This window comes from Corythoichthys intestinalis, chromosome 4 (genome assembly GCF_030265065.1).
Source record: "Corythoichthys intestinalis isolate RoL2023-P3 chromosome 4, ASM3026506v1, whole genome shotgun sequence".
In the NCBI taxonomy this organism is placed as follows: Eukaryota; Metazoa; Chordata; class Actinopteri; order Syngnathiformes; family Syngnathidae; genus Corythoichthys; species Corythoichthys intestinalis.
The window spans coordinates 22935252-22948432 of record NC_080398.1 but is presented as its reverse complement, the minus strand read 5'-3'; the positions used below and the strand labels follow the sequence as shown (position 1 = coordinate 22948432).

The 13181-nt window shown below is 37.9% G+C and overlaps 1 protein-coding gene across 6 annotated transcripts in view; it reads left to right on the top strand.

Moving 5' to 3' along the window:
* Window positions 1–13181, top strand: part of grik5 (glutamate receptor, ionotropic, kainate 5) — a 375404-nt gene that overhangs the window by 343103 nt on the left and 19120 nt on the right. For all 6 annotated transcript variants that reach the window (XM_057834368.1, XM_057834366.1, XM_057834364.1 and 3 more), the window contains one exon: window positions 6863–7028. In XM_057834368.1, the coding sequence (XP_057690351.1) occupies window positions 6863–7028 (166 nt within the window). The remainder of the gene's footprint in view (window positions 1–6862; window positions 7029–13181) is intronic.

The following is a 13181-nucleotide window of genomic DNA, read 5'->3' as shown; positions in this document are numbered from 1 at the left end:
AGCGGAAGTACCTTGGAAACTTGTCTCTAGGGCAGCAGTATCTTATGGCGTGACATTAAAAGCAGGAAGTCCTGTACATATACAGTATATCTTATACAGTACTGTATTGTATTTTAGCCTCTTGTATCCTGAAATTTCTTTTGTATTAAGAGGCAATATTTTCTCGTTGAGGCATGTCGTAACCTGAAAATTCGGTTTATAGAGACGTTTGTAAGTAGAGCAGTGCTTCTCAATTATTTTCTGTTACGCCCCCCCAAGGAAGACGTAAATGTTTCGTGCCCCCCCAACCCTCTGCCGCCACTGTAAATAGTATCATTTGTCTATAAAATTACTATTATAAATATGCATCTGCCTAACATTGTGTCCTTTTTTTTCTTCTGAAGAAAAAAAGTAACATAGATCAACTTATAATAAAGTATAACTTTATTAACATTGTTTTGTTTGTAACAGAGAAGACTTGACGCGCATCAATTTGCCTGAATTAAAAAAAAAAAAAAAGTCACATCCAAACTGTAAAAAATACACTCAAGGTACAGTACATTTTTGACCATTTGATACAGAAAAATAAAATGTAATAAAATCAGTAAATAATAACAAATTAAAATTGATTAGAAACATTCACTCATGAGGACAATATGCAAAAAAATTTGACCGAAAAAACAAAACTGAATAAAAGAAAAAAAGAGTGTCCTTGGACAGAAGGACAGTTTTTATTTTTGCTGCTCACAGTATTACCTTTTTTGCAATAGTGTGGAGTTATTTCGCAATGAGCATGCGAACAATGCTTACTAGTTTACTTATATAACACTGACAAAGCAGGACGATTGTTGGCAATATTCGGCACGTTTTTGCTGAAAATCAACCAAGCGGCTTATCAATGAGATTGGGGTCTAATGTCTTTAAGTGGCGTCTTAATTGATTTGGCTTCTGGCTGTCCGCTATAATTATTTTTGTACACAGTAAACAGTGGTCTTTCCCCATCACCCACTGTATTAAAAGTCAAAGCTAAAAGGCAAATGGCACTCTCGGCGGCCGAGGTGAGGGCGGTCGTCGTGACGATCCCAAGCCGAAAATGGCACTTCTCGGGCAACGACGTGAGAACCGGACAAGACAGTGGGTCGCTGCGTGAGTGAGTCCGGTCGGAAAACAGCTTTCGAAAACGGCGGCGGCACACTGCTCTTCATATCGGTTTTCTGTGTGTGCTGAGTGCTCTTCCTTAGCGCGCCCCACTATTTGAGAAGTACTGAAGTAGAGGTACCACTGTATTCATAAAACTCACTTATACGAATTTACGACACTAATCCATTTTTTGAAATGTTTTTTCTTTTTTTTTTTTAATCTCATTATTTACACGTGCCAAAAATTATACAATTCAATGACTGAATGCACATTTTAAAAATGTTTTCAAACCTGCATATGATAAATAATCCAAAAGTATAAAAAAAAAAAACTAATACTAATACTAATACACACTACATTTTAAAGGAAAAAAGTTATCAACCTCAAATTTTAAGTCGACCTATTTTACTTGAATTTTCAAGTATTGATGGAAAACCTTAAAAATCAATTTATCGTCCTAAACTCAAATTTTCAAATCAACTAGATTTCCATTAAGTGGTCCAAACTCATTATTTGAGGTAAACTGGACTTCTGTTAAATAGTCTGACCTAAAAAATGTAAGTAAACTGGAAACAACCCTAACCCTTAATGACAGCACGATGTGGAGACAACTGAGCTAAACAGCCAGCTGATTCTTGCTAGCATACTCTTTTGAAGGCACTAGAGGTGAGGCTAAGGCTCAGTTCACACAAGTTAACCTTTCAAGTTCAGTTGACTCAGAAATTTAAGTATTGCCAATGAACAAACCTGATAATTCAAGTTAACACAACTCATTTTATCAAGTTAATAGTGTTAACCTGATAAAATAATTTAGGAATACTCAAAATAGCAAGTTGCATAAGTCAACCTAAAGATGTTTTTTTACTGTATATAAATGGGGTGAAAAGTGTAAAGTGAGCGTTATAACTAATTCACTGCCATTGACAGTGATAGACGTCCAATTCATTTGCAAATGATCACTGGAATCCAGTTCTGATGAATTGGATGTCTATCGCCGGCAATGGCTCCTAGTGTGTTAAATGGACATTTTTCCTGCTTGATTCAAAAGTAATTGTACAGATACATTCTTTAAAATGGCATGAACATTGCCAAACCCTCCCAGTTCAAATGGGATTGGATATCTATCGCGGTCAATGGTATCCAGTTAGTTAAAAAGTTAACCTGGCATTTTTTGGTGCACAAGTTGCCCAAGCAGTAAAAACAAGGGCACTAAAAATACAAGTAACTCCATCAGACAAGGCCTCTCAGTCTGGTATTTAATATAGAGTGTATTATTAGTTCTCAGTTAAAATGTGCATGTTTTGATTGCATGAAAATTACAAACTGAGTGTAAAATCAAATTTCCTCTTGTGGAAATTAAAGGATTGTTCCTCTTCCCAAAGCATGAATTATTAATTCACAGATTCTCCAAATAAACTTGAGGAGTCGGATTAGATTGTGTGCGCAGATCATATCGATTTAGACATTTAGCTAATGTAGCTCGTGGTTCTTTTCCCTTGCTGAAAAGATTCCAGAGTAAAAATTAAATAAATGCTCACAGAAATGCTCATCTGAGGGTCTGCCGGAGCTGTAGCAAGACTAACACTGGAGAACACTATTTTTGTAAAAGTGCACAATGTAGGATTTGCACTTCAATTATTTATGAAATGGCCATACTATTTCAATAGACATTAAAGAAACATGTTTTTTGGAAATAGTTCTTAAACGGACCTCCATTTTTAAGCAAAGATTTTCCCATTTTAAAGCACGGTTTACGTGTCGCAAATTTGTTCATGTTTTGCTTCCGTGTTCATCATGAGCCAGTCACGAGACCAGTTTCCAGTCTTCGTCCTGGTTGCCACAGCTTTGTACGCCCGGTAAACTAAGGCTGCGCCAACTTTGACAAACAATCTGAATAATGTCGACCACCTAAGCAAAAAAACATGTTGTAATAAATCTCAAAGGATTAAAGACAAGAAGAGAAATAAAACCAGGATAAACATTCATTTGGCGTGGTTGTACTGTTATTTAGCATGTGGGTCCATTGACCGGTGCTACATTATTTAGCCCTTTAATGCCTGCAATATGAAGCAATTGTCAGAGAATCACAAAATTAGAAAAAAAGGGTCTTAATGAAACCTTTTTTTTCAAATTTGTAAAAAAGAAAAAATATATAATATGTGTAATAAGCGCTCTAATATCTATAACCCGTGCTAAATGCTGTTTCTTTTTTTCATTGAACCTGCAGATGCATGAGCTGACTTGCAGCCATTATTATTATTATTATTATTATTTTTTTTTTTGAGTAAAGATATTTCAAAATTCTGAATTACTCTCAAAATCATGAAATTCTAAATGTATCAAATGTGATACATTTGGCAAGAAAGGGTTAGCCCCATTGACCGGGGCAAAGGTAAAGTTTTTATACGTGTATATATTTAGTCAGTAATTGAAATTAAAATGGATAGAGCAATTAAATCATCTTTGTGGATGCTGCCACTGCATTACCAAACTGTATATTTCTTTGCCAGTGTGCTTATACATTTAGAAAAGTAGCCCTCCCTCACTTTGGTCATTGTGATAGAAACAAACTTGGACCTCATATCACGGCTCTTTTATCATCATTACTAAATGTTGGCATTACATTGAAAACATTTTGCATGAAAATTAAAAAATAAGATATACCTTCTGCAGGGGACTTGTCACTTGCCACTTAAAGTTCTTTTCCTGCTGGTTCTCCAATGTGAAGCAGTATTCTGGCAAACTGAAGGGGGCGGGCATTTTGTACCAGTCAATATTTTCATCTATTCTTGTTCCAGTACAGTAGTTGAACAGGATAGTCGAACTGAAGGATCCCATACTTTTAAAATAAAAAAATGTGAAAAATACTGTACTAAAAAGATACCATGTGTGCTTTTTTATGCATATTTCCAACTATTTATGGTTAAATATGAAAGTAACAGGAATGACTGAAATGTTTAACATAAATATTATAAAAGAATATGGAAACGGACGTTAATAGTGCGTTCTTAAGTTTTACACTTGAAGACTCACTTTTGATGTTCCAACGATAGTCAGCCGTCATATTTTGCTTATCTGAAGGATAAACTGTGGAGAAAACAATTGACATGCTAGAAAAACTTCACCAGGTGTCAGGCTCAAGGCTCAAGGGGCAGATCATGCCCGCCACATAACTTTTGTCTGGCCCACAAAAGGAAAAATATGCCCATCGACTTCATGTTTCTTGCTCAAATAATAAAAAGCAGATTGTCACTTTTAAAAAGTTAAAGTTACAAACAACAACTATGATTATTATCAAAGTATTTAAGTATGCAAATGTTCTCATTTTGTAGCATCAGTTACCGTGAGGAAAATAAGTATTTTAACACCCTGTGATCTTGCAAGTTCTCCTACTTGGAAATGATGGGTGGGTTTGAAATTTTCATTCTAGGTACTTGTCCACTGTGGGACACAATCTAAAAAAAAAAAAAATCCAGAAATCGCAGTGTATGATTTTTTAAAAACATTTTTTTGTATTATACTGCTGCTGAACACCTAAGAAAATCAATGCCATTATTTGCTACAGTAGCCTTTGTTTACAATTACAGAGGTCAAACGTTCCTGTAACTTTTCACCAGGTTTGCACACACTTCAGCAGGGATTTTACACCACTGCTCCACAAAAATCTTCTCTAGATCAATCAGGAGCCTGGACTGTCACTGAGAAATACGGAGTTTGAGATTCCTCCAAAGATTTTCTATTGGGTTTAGGTCTGAAGACTGGCTAGGCCCCTGCAGAACCTTGATATGCTTTTTATGAAGCCACTCCTTGGTTATTCTGGCTGTCTGCTTCGGGCCATTGTCATGTTGGAAGACCCAGTCATAACCCATTTTCAATCCTCTAACTGAGGGAAGGAGGTTATTCCCTGTAATTTCACAATACATGGCCCTGGTCATCCTCTCCTTAATACAGTGCTGTCGCTTAGTCCCAAGCATAATGCTACCACTCCCATGCTTCACAGTAGGGATGGTGTTCTTGGGATGGTACTCATCATTCTTCCTCCAAACACTACAAGTAGAAATAAGACCAAAAACAACCATTTTCATGTCGCCATTCATGTATTACCAACAGTAACCTTGGAAATGGTGGTCCCAGCTCCTTTCAGGTCATTGACCAGCTCCTCCTGTGTAGTTCTTGGCAAATTCCTCACAATTCTTAGGATCATTGAGACCCTACAGGCTGATTTCTCAAAATTCTTAGGATCATTGAGACTCTACGAGGTAGATCTTGCATGGAGCCCCATTCCAAGGGAGATTGACAGTCATGTCATCGGTGGATCTTATATCACCAAGCTGCTTGGCAATTGCCCTGTAACTCTTTCCAGCCATGTAAAGGTCTACAATTCTGTCTCTGGTGTCTTTGGACAGCTCTTTGGGGTGTATGGTGTGGACAGGTGTTTATATGCAGCTAACCGCCTCAAACAGGTAAAAAAGTCCACCTTTTTAGGAGAATAAGTGCAGTGAAGGTAAACTTTATAAAGGTGGCTAACAGATCTTTGAGCCTCACAATTCTAGCTAATAGGTTTTCAAATATTTATTTGCAGCAGTATTATACAAATAAATTGTTTAAAAAGTCATACAATGTGATTTCTGGATTTTTTTTTTTTTAGATTGTCTCTCACAGTGGACAAGCACCTACCATGAAAATTTCAAACCCGACTCATTTTCTAAGTTGGAGAACTTGCAAAATCGCTATATACCCACACACATACACACTGATAGCCTCGAACGCATGTGCATGTGATAATTAATGTTAATTAGTGTAGCACCGGTACAATTTGTTGGTTCCCGATACCGATTCTGAGACCTTGCTGTGTGGTATTGGCTGATGCTCATACTGCACGGATACCACTTTAAAAAAAAAAAAAAAAAAAAAAAAACATACTGTATATTTTAAAATAATTTTTAATACTAAATAATTGCATACTCACTTAACTAACGTAAAACCAACCATGGCATTGTCAGACACTGCGTAACTCATTGTCTGCCATTGACGGTGCTAGACGTCCAATCCATTTGAACTGGAAGGGATGGCAGCAAATGAACGTACGGACCCTCACGCTTCATTTGGACTGTCTAGTAACCTTATTTGTGGGAGGGTGCAGCTTTGTCACAAATTTTATTTTTTACTACATTGGCATCCATTGACAGTGTTAGATGAACATTCATTGAATAAATGAACACCACACCTTTGAACCTATGCTCGATTTTTTTCGGCGGCGTGCATGGCTGGTGGCCATTTTGGGTAGGGCGAGCAGTTGAAAACTAAATCTTGAACAGTACATATTGCACAGCATCGGTAAATTATTTTGTAGTACTCCCCGATACTTTTAACGTCATTTCAGTGCTGTATCACTACCAATACCGCAACACTAGTATTAATGAGACATGAGAAACTGCAGGAAATCTGGGATGCTCACATTTGGTTTGCTAAAATAGTACCCAAATGTCTAAATGTCTGCCCTCCATGTCGGGAGGCCACTTCCCTGTAACATCGGCTTTCATTAATATTTTCCTCCAACATTATACATAAGAAAAATGGAATTCTGTGTTTTTTTTCTATTATTTAATAAAATTCTTTCCACTGGGATGCACATGATAACGGTGTTATGTGTCACTTTAAGGTAAACAGTAGAGTCATTTGCAGAAATATGTAACAAGTCATTTTACATAATCTGCCACCTGTTCATTTCATTATTTCACAGGTGGGCGTTCACCCTCATCATAATCTCATCCTACACAGCCAACCTGGCTGCCTTCCTGACAGTACAGAGAATGGAGGTCCCTATCGAGTCTCCGGATGACTTGGCTGACCAAACCAACATTGAATACGGGACTATCCACGGCGGCAGCACCATGACTTTCTTCATGGTACGGCGTTTTTCCATTTTTCGCTTTTTGTTTGTACTCTCCTGATGGTTTGTGTAATGCGCCTTGACGCATTTGTCTTAATGTTTGTCCTCACATCTGCCACTTTATCTCCACTAGCTGTGGCACGCATTTAGGTGGCGGCATGACTGCCTTTGTTTGCTTACAAGAGCGCCTCGGGGCATCTGTGTTGGCATCTGTGTTTGCGCTACTCTCGCGAGTGTGTGCGTTCGTGTCTGTTTATGTTGTGTTTGTTCCGTGTAGGTGTGTTTACATATGGGAATGTGAGTAGGTGAGTGTTTGTTTATTTGTGAGGGTATGGCCATGCGCCAGTTTGTCAGCTTTTGTATTTCTTTGGTGTTGATGATCATACAGTTGTGTTGAAGATAATAGCAGTGTGCTTCAGTCATTGGCCACTAGACAGCGATAGACGTCCAATCCATTTGTACAAGAAGCTGACAGTGAATGATTGCTGTCCGCCCTCCCATTTAAAAATGGATTGGACATCTACCGCCGTCAATGGCACTGAAACATGATCATTCACTTTCAGTAGGTTTTCAAGTCACAGAGACAATGCAAATGATCACATTTTCTTTCATATGTGTGTGTGTGTATGGGTCATTCCAGAATTGGAGGACAATCCACATACAAAATACTAAAATGTGCAGCTTCTGAGTAAATTTACTTGTCCTAAGACCAAATATCAGAGAAAATTATTTCCAAGCAAGTCTGGAGACTCCCCTAAAATGCCATTTTTCTCTTCTGCCTTTCCCCATGTCCAAATTAAGTGACAAATACAACTGTTAAAATAAAAAATATTATTTTATTTTGTAGGTATCATTTATTTCATTAATGTTTCTTATAACTGTAGGAATATTTGTTTTCATTCGTTTTAATAAAAAAATATATATACCGTATTGGCCCGAATATGACGGCCCTGATTATAAGACGACGCCCTCTTTTTCAAAACTCAAGTTTGAAAAAAAAAAAACTTTTTGAACACCAAGTTAATTTTTATACAGGAAATAATCACAGTACATCCGAAACAAATGATTATAACAATATATTTGAGAGGAAAAAGCATGTTATTTTGCCTCATTCAAATCTTAATATCTGAACATTTAAATATGTAAACTAAAGTGCAATCACATTCGTAAATGAATGGCATCTGGTTTTTGAAATGTAAATAAACCTATCTATTGTGATAAAACAACAAAATTGCAATAAATGCATTAACCATCAAAGTGAAGTCCAACTGTAACTGTAGTCTTGAAACAAATCTGAATAAGGAAAAACATTGCAATAAAATAATGCAAACTGGTAAAACTAGTAGCTGAGATCTGTCATGACAGAAAATCGCTTCAATGATATCTGGCGCCATCTAGCGTCGTGGATGGGGAGAGTAGCTGAGATCTTTCATGACAGAACATCGCGTCAATGATATCTGGCGCCATCTAGCATCGTCAATGGGTATAATGTCTAGACTGCAAATATAAGACGACCCCCTCTTTTTCAGTCTTATTTCAATGCAAAAGACACCGTTTTATATTCGGGCCTAAACGGTATATAACTATTCATTACTAAATATTTATATTTCACCGTGACCCTCCTGAGGATAAGCGGCTCGGAAACTGAATGAAAACGAATACAGTGGTACTTCGACATACGATCGCTTCGACACACGACCTTTTCGTCATCCGACATAAAATTTGACTTGCCATTTCTTTATAGTACATCGGACGACATGCTCGAAATACGACGATTTATGACAGTGCCACAGCTTCTTTGTTTTCTGGCAAGACGAACGCACGGCGGATTTTCTTGTGAGAGAAATCAACATGGGTTCCAAGAATGTTGGTGCCGGTGGTGGACAAAGTAAAAAGGTGACGCTTACCATTCAAATGAAGCTGGTAAGGATAAAAAAAAAAATATGAGCGTGGTGTGCGTGTCCATCAACCGGTTCGACAACATGGCCTAAGAATGTCTGCGATATCAACGGTCTCCTACCTCCGTTCGCCAGTCTTTATAAGTTAAGAAAACAATTATTATTATTGTAACATCACCAAAGAAATAACCAGCTTCATCTGGTTTTTAATCATTTATTTTAGAACTTGTGCAACACAACACGCCTACTGTCCGCCGCAGCTGAAGGCAACAACAGAACGTGAAAAGTGAAAGTAAAAAATTTAATGCACCTGTCTCACGGTCACATCAGCCACGTGGTGCATTCAGGTACACAACGCAAAATACATCCGCCACATTAGAACCCGCTTCGCGACATTATTACAGGTATCGTTATTATTATTACTGTTATTATATTATTATTCCTTTTTTTTTTTTTTATAGTTTATTTGTTTTGCTCTATGTAATTGCTATTTCCAATAGTACTAGCAGTATTTATTAAGGATTTAGTGTAGGTTTTTGGGCTGCGGAAGTAATTAATGGAATTATAATGTATTCTATGGGAAAATCCTGCTCAACATACGACCATTTCAACTTATAAACAAGGTCCTGGAACGAATTAAATTCGTATGTAGAGGTACCCCTCTATATATATTACTTATACAAATCATAGCAGAAGGAGAAGAAAGCAGTGAATTACATGATACACTGGATTTAGGGTTGCCAACCACCCCTTGAAAAACAGAATCATCCTGTATTCAGAATCGAAAGTACGCGTCACATATTGAGCTTTCAAAGGACGTGCTTTGTCCCGTATTATCATGGAACTTGAAAATAATGTACTCGTATTGTGCTTTACAAGAATATGCAGGGAAATACATCACTCCACCTCTCCTGCTTTTTCACCAATGAGCTGACAGAACAATGACAATAGGAAATCCCGCTCATCTCATTGGTTGAGGTACTGTCGCTTGCCATGACGATAACGGAAAACAACATAAGAGTGTGGGAGATAAAAGGTTGAGTGAAGCTTTAGTAAAAAGCATGTTTAAAATGATGATAATTTGTTCTCTTGTTCTTCTCTGTGTACTTTATTTTCACCAATTTTTTTGTGTCCGGTCAATTTCATTTGTATTTCCACAACATATTTGGAGTGATCCTTTGCGAAAATGTTATTGCTGTGGGGACTTTGAACGCACCTTAATTGCAGTGCTTAATTTGTAAATCATAAGGTGCCGGAACGCAAAGTACATATGACAGCGCAGGGATAACGAGACTGGCACAGGTCCTGGAACATAAGCAGAAATTGTGCTGAAACAACATGCAAATGCCCGATTGCCATGCTTTGGGACTTATAAGCCTTTTCTGATTATATTCAGATAATAATAATAATAGTAATACATTGTATTTCTAGAGCACTTTTCAAGCCAAACAAAGACGCTTCACAAGAGAGATGGAATCATAGTACCAGCAAATAAATCATAAAAAGATTAAAAGCATAATATCCATGGTATAAATGTTATGACAACAATTTAGAATTATTTAGGCTATACTCTGCACATCAAGGGCACTTGACCACATAACCACAGGTGGGACTTACAGTACAGTCAGCAATTAGTTTCTCAACAGGTCTAACTTGTGAAACATAAAAAAAGATTGACACGGCGGCCTATTTAGCTTACCATATTTAGTTGTCCAAAACATTCCTAGTTGTCATTGTTGCTTTTCTGACTCGTTTGTCATTTAAGCGTGTTGAAATACTGTTTGATCCTAAAGTTTTTTTCTAATTTACATGTCAGGGGCTGATTTGTTGGTGTAGCTTTTGAGCGTATCAACAAATCTGACTCTTTCAAATGACGTAACATTTTTATCAACAACATTGTTACCAGCATCTCCAAGGGGCCGCTGTCCTGTTTCAGTGTGACCGGCATTGCTAATTTGGCGTAGAAGAAGAAGTGGGTGAGCGTATGGGGCAGAGAAAGGAAGCGCGGTGTTGACTTTTTCCTATGGTTCGGAGTTGAAAGCACCGCTGACCAAAACTGCAGATTGGAAACAACATGATATTCTTCTGATATGTTCTGTAAATGAATCTATGCATCTTATTATTTTATACATTTTTTAAAAACGTTTTTACATTGTAGCATCACCGGGGCTGTTAATCGGCACGGTAATTTATGCGACAACGCAGGGCTCCTATTGGTGCACCAGTGCGCCATCGCGAAGCTCCGATTGGTGGACTGCATAGCCGCCCGCCAGTGACTTGTTAGTTTTGCATTGGGGTGGCGAAAAGAAGAATAAAATGAGGGGGCAAAAAGCGTCAAGGTTCCTCTGTTATTTCCGCTGCCAAGCCTTCACTTAGCAAGCGTTACAATTTAAAGTGACTGTTTTCTGTTCAGCCCCAAATGCTTGATCAAAAGATTGGGCAACCATGACTTTGAGTGGTGGTTTCCAGTTTTATATAATGTGTGCTCTGTTTGGTAACGCTTAATGATTCTTGGCTTTATTTATTCTAGGGGGCGCTAGCATAGCAAATGATGATGATGAGTTCATTGCCTCTCATTCCTCTGCACGTCGCTTGCCACAATATAATCATTGATATGTATACACAGGAGGTGCCGGATCGGCAGCCCAAAATCAAGAAGTACCGGAACATGTTCCGGCATGATCCGGCTCAAATTAACCCCTGCTTAATTCTTAATTATTTTTTTTTTTAAAGTTAACTTCAGGGTTTATGTTTGCACTTTTTTAAATAATATCTTTATAAAATCAGCCAACAACACACACATACAAAATAAAAAGGCTTAAGGGTTAAATTATACAGTTTTAAATTTGGAGGGACAGATTTTATTTACCATTTTTTTCTAGTACTGTATTTTTTGTATTAAAAATGTATTGCTGATAATTGTTGCTTTTACCATGTTTTACACCATGGAGAACATCAAATAGTTTGCATTGTAGACATATTTTTTGTTTTTGCTGTTGAGCTGCAGTTGTGCAGTCGTGTTGGATATTCGTGTGCAATTTATTTAGGTGCTGTGAAAAGTGAGTCTTAAACCGAGGCTTATTGGACCTTTCTGGTTTTCAAATGTGTTTGTGTGTCATTGCGCGATCTAGCTGTGGGGATTTGCATTATAATACATGGGCTCTTCTATTTCCAATACAAAAACTCCAACACACACTGTAGGTGAAATGGAACACTGTCTGTGTAGTCGCCAAGTTTATGTTGTACTAGTATGTCAACGATCCAGCATGTGTGTGTACTGCCATTTAGTACGCCATGCATGGAGAAAAAGCGCAAGCATTACAGATTTGGACTGAAATGGCTGTTTTGGGATGGGAAAAAACTAAATAAGATCCTCAGCGCCCCCTGCTGTGAGTGACTTTGAGCGCCCCTGTATTTACATAAGTTTGTCGTCCTGATCAACAGTTAGACCTAGCTAAACAGCTTGCTTCTACACCTAAAATAACTCTGTAATACAGATTAGAAATCCTGTTACTGTGACTTTGCCAATTATTGGAATAAATGTAATAAGTATATTACCATTGCTTTGTGAGGTCAGCTAAACAAGCCATTAATAGTTCATTACCTATTATTGATGATTATGTAGCTGAAAATCAAAGACGACTTACGTTTCAAGAATTTTCAGGCCAAAATGTGCTCCAATTCTTGAATGAACCATATGGAAATCAAAGCGCAGGATGTTCTCAGGATTTTACTTGCTGCAACCTATTATTCTAAACACAACTGCATAAGTAATAGTTTGCCATTGCTGCAAAATTTCCTCTTCCCTACAGCGCACAATGCACCCAGATAAAATATGTAATAGCGCACTCCAGACACTTAATCCTGTTGCTGTGTTTTTCCTAAATGCTGTGCCACCTGCCGCGGGCTCTACAAGCCCCGCCCGTCGCGGGGATGATGATGCATCGGCTCCACGCCACCGGCGAATAATGCGTTCCCTCGAGTCACCTCGCTTTTTCTTGCCTGCTCCCGTCTATTTGGTGCCGTCGTCTCCTCGTCATTATTCACACTGGATTTTCATCTCTACACAAAACTACACGCGTCCTTCCCCTGTTTATCCGCCATGCATCTTTCCCCCTCTTTTCTTATCAGTAAATTTCCCTATCGCCCGCCGTCTTTTCGAGAGTTTTTTTTGTCGCACGTGTATTTATATTTCGACTAAATGCGTTGATGCTTCAATGATTTGTCACCGAGAATGCGAGAAGATGAAGGAACCATATGAGAATTACACA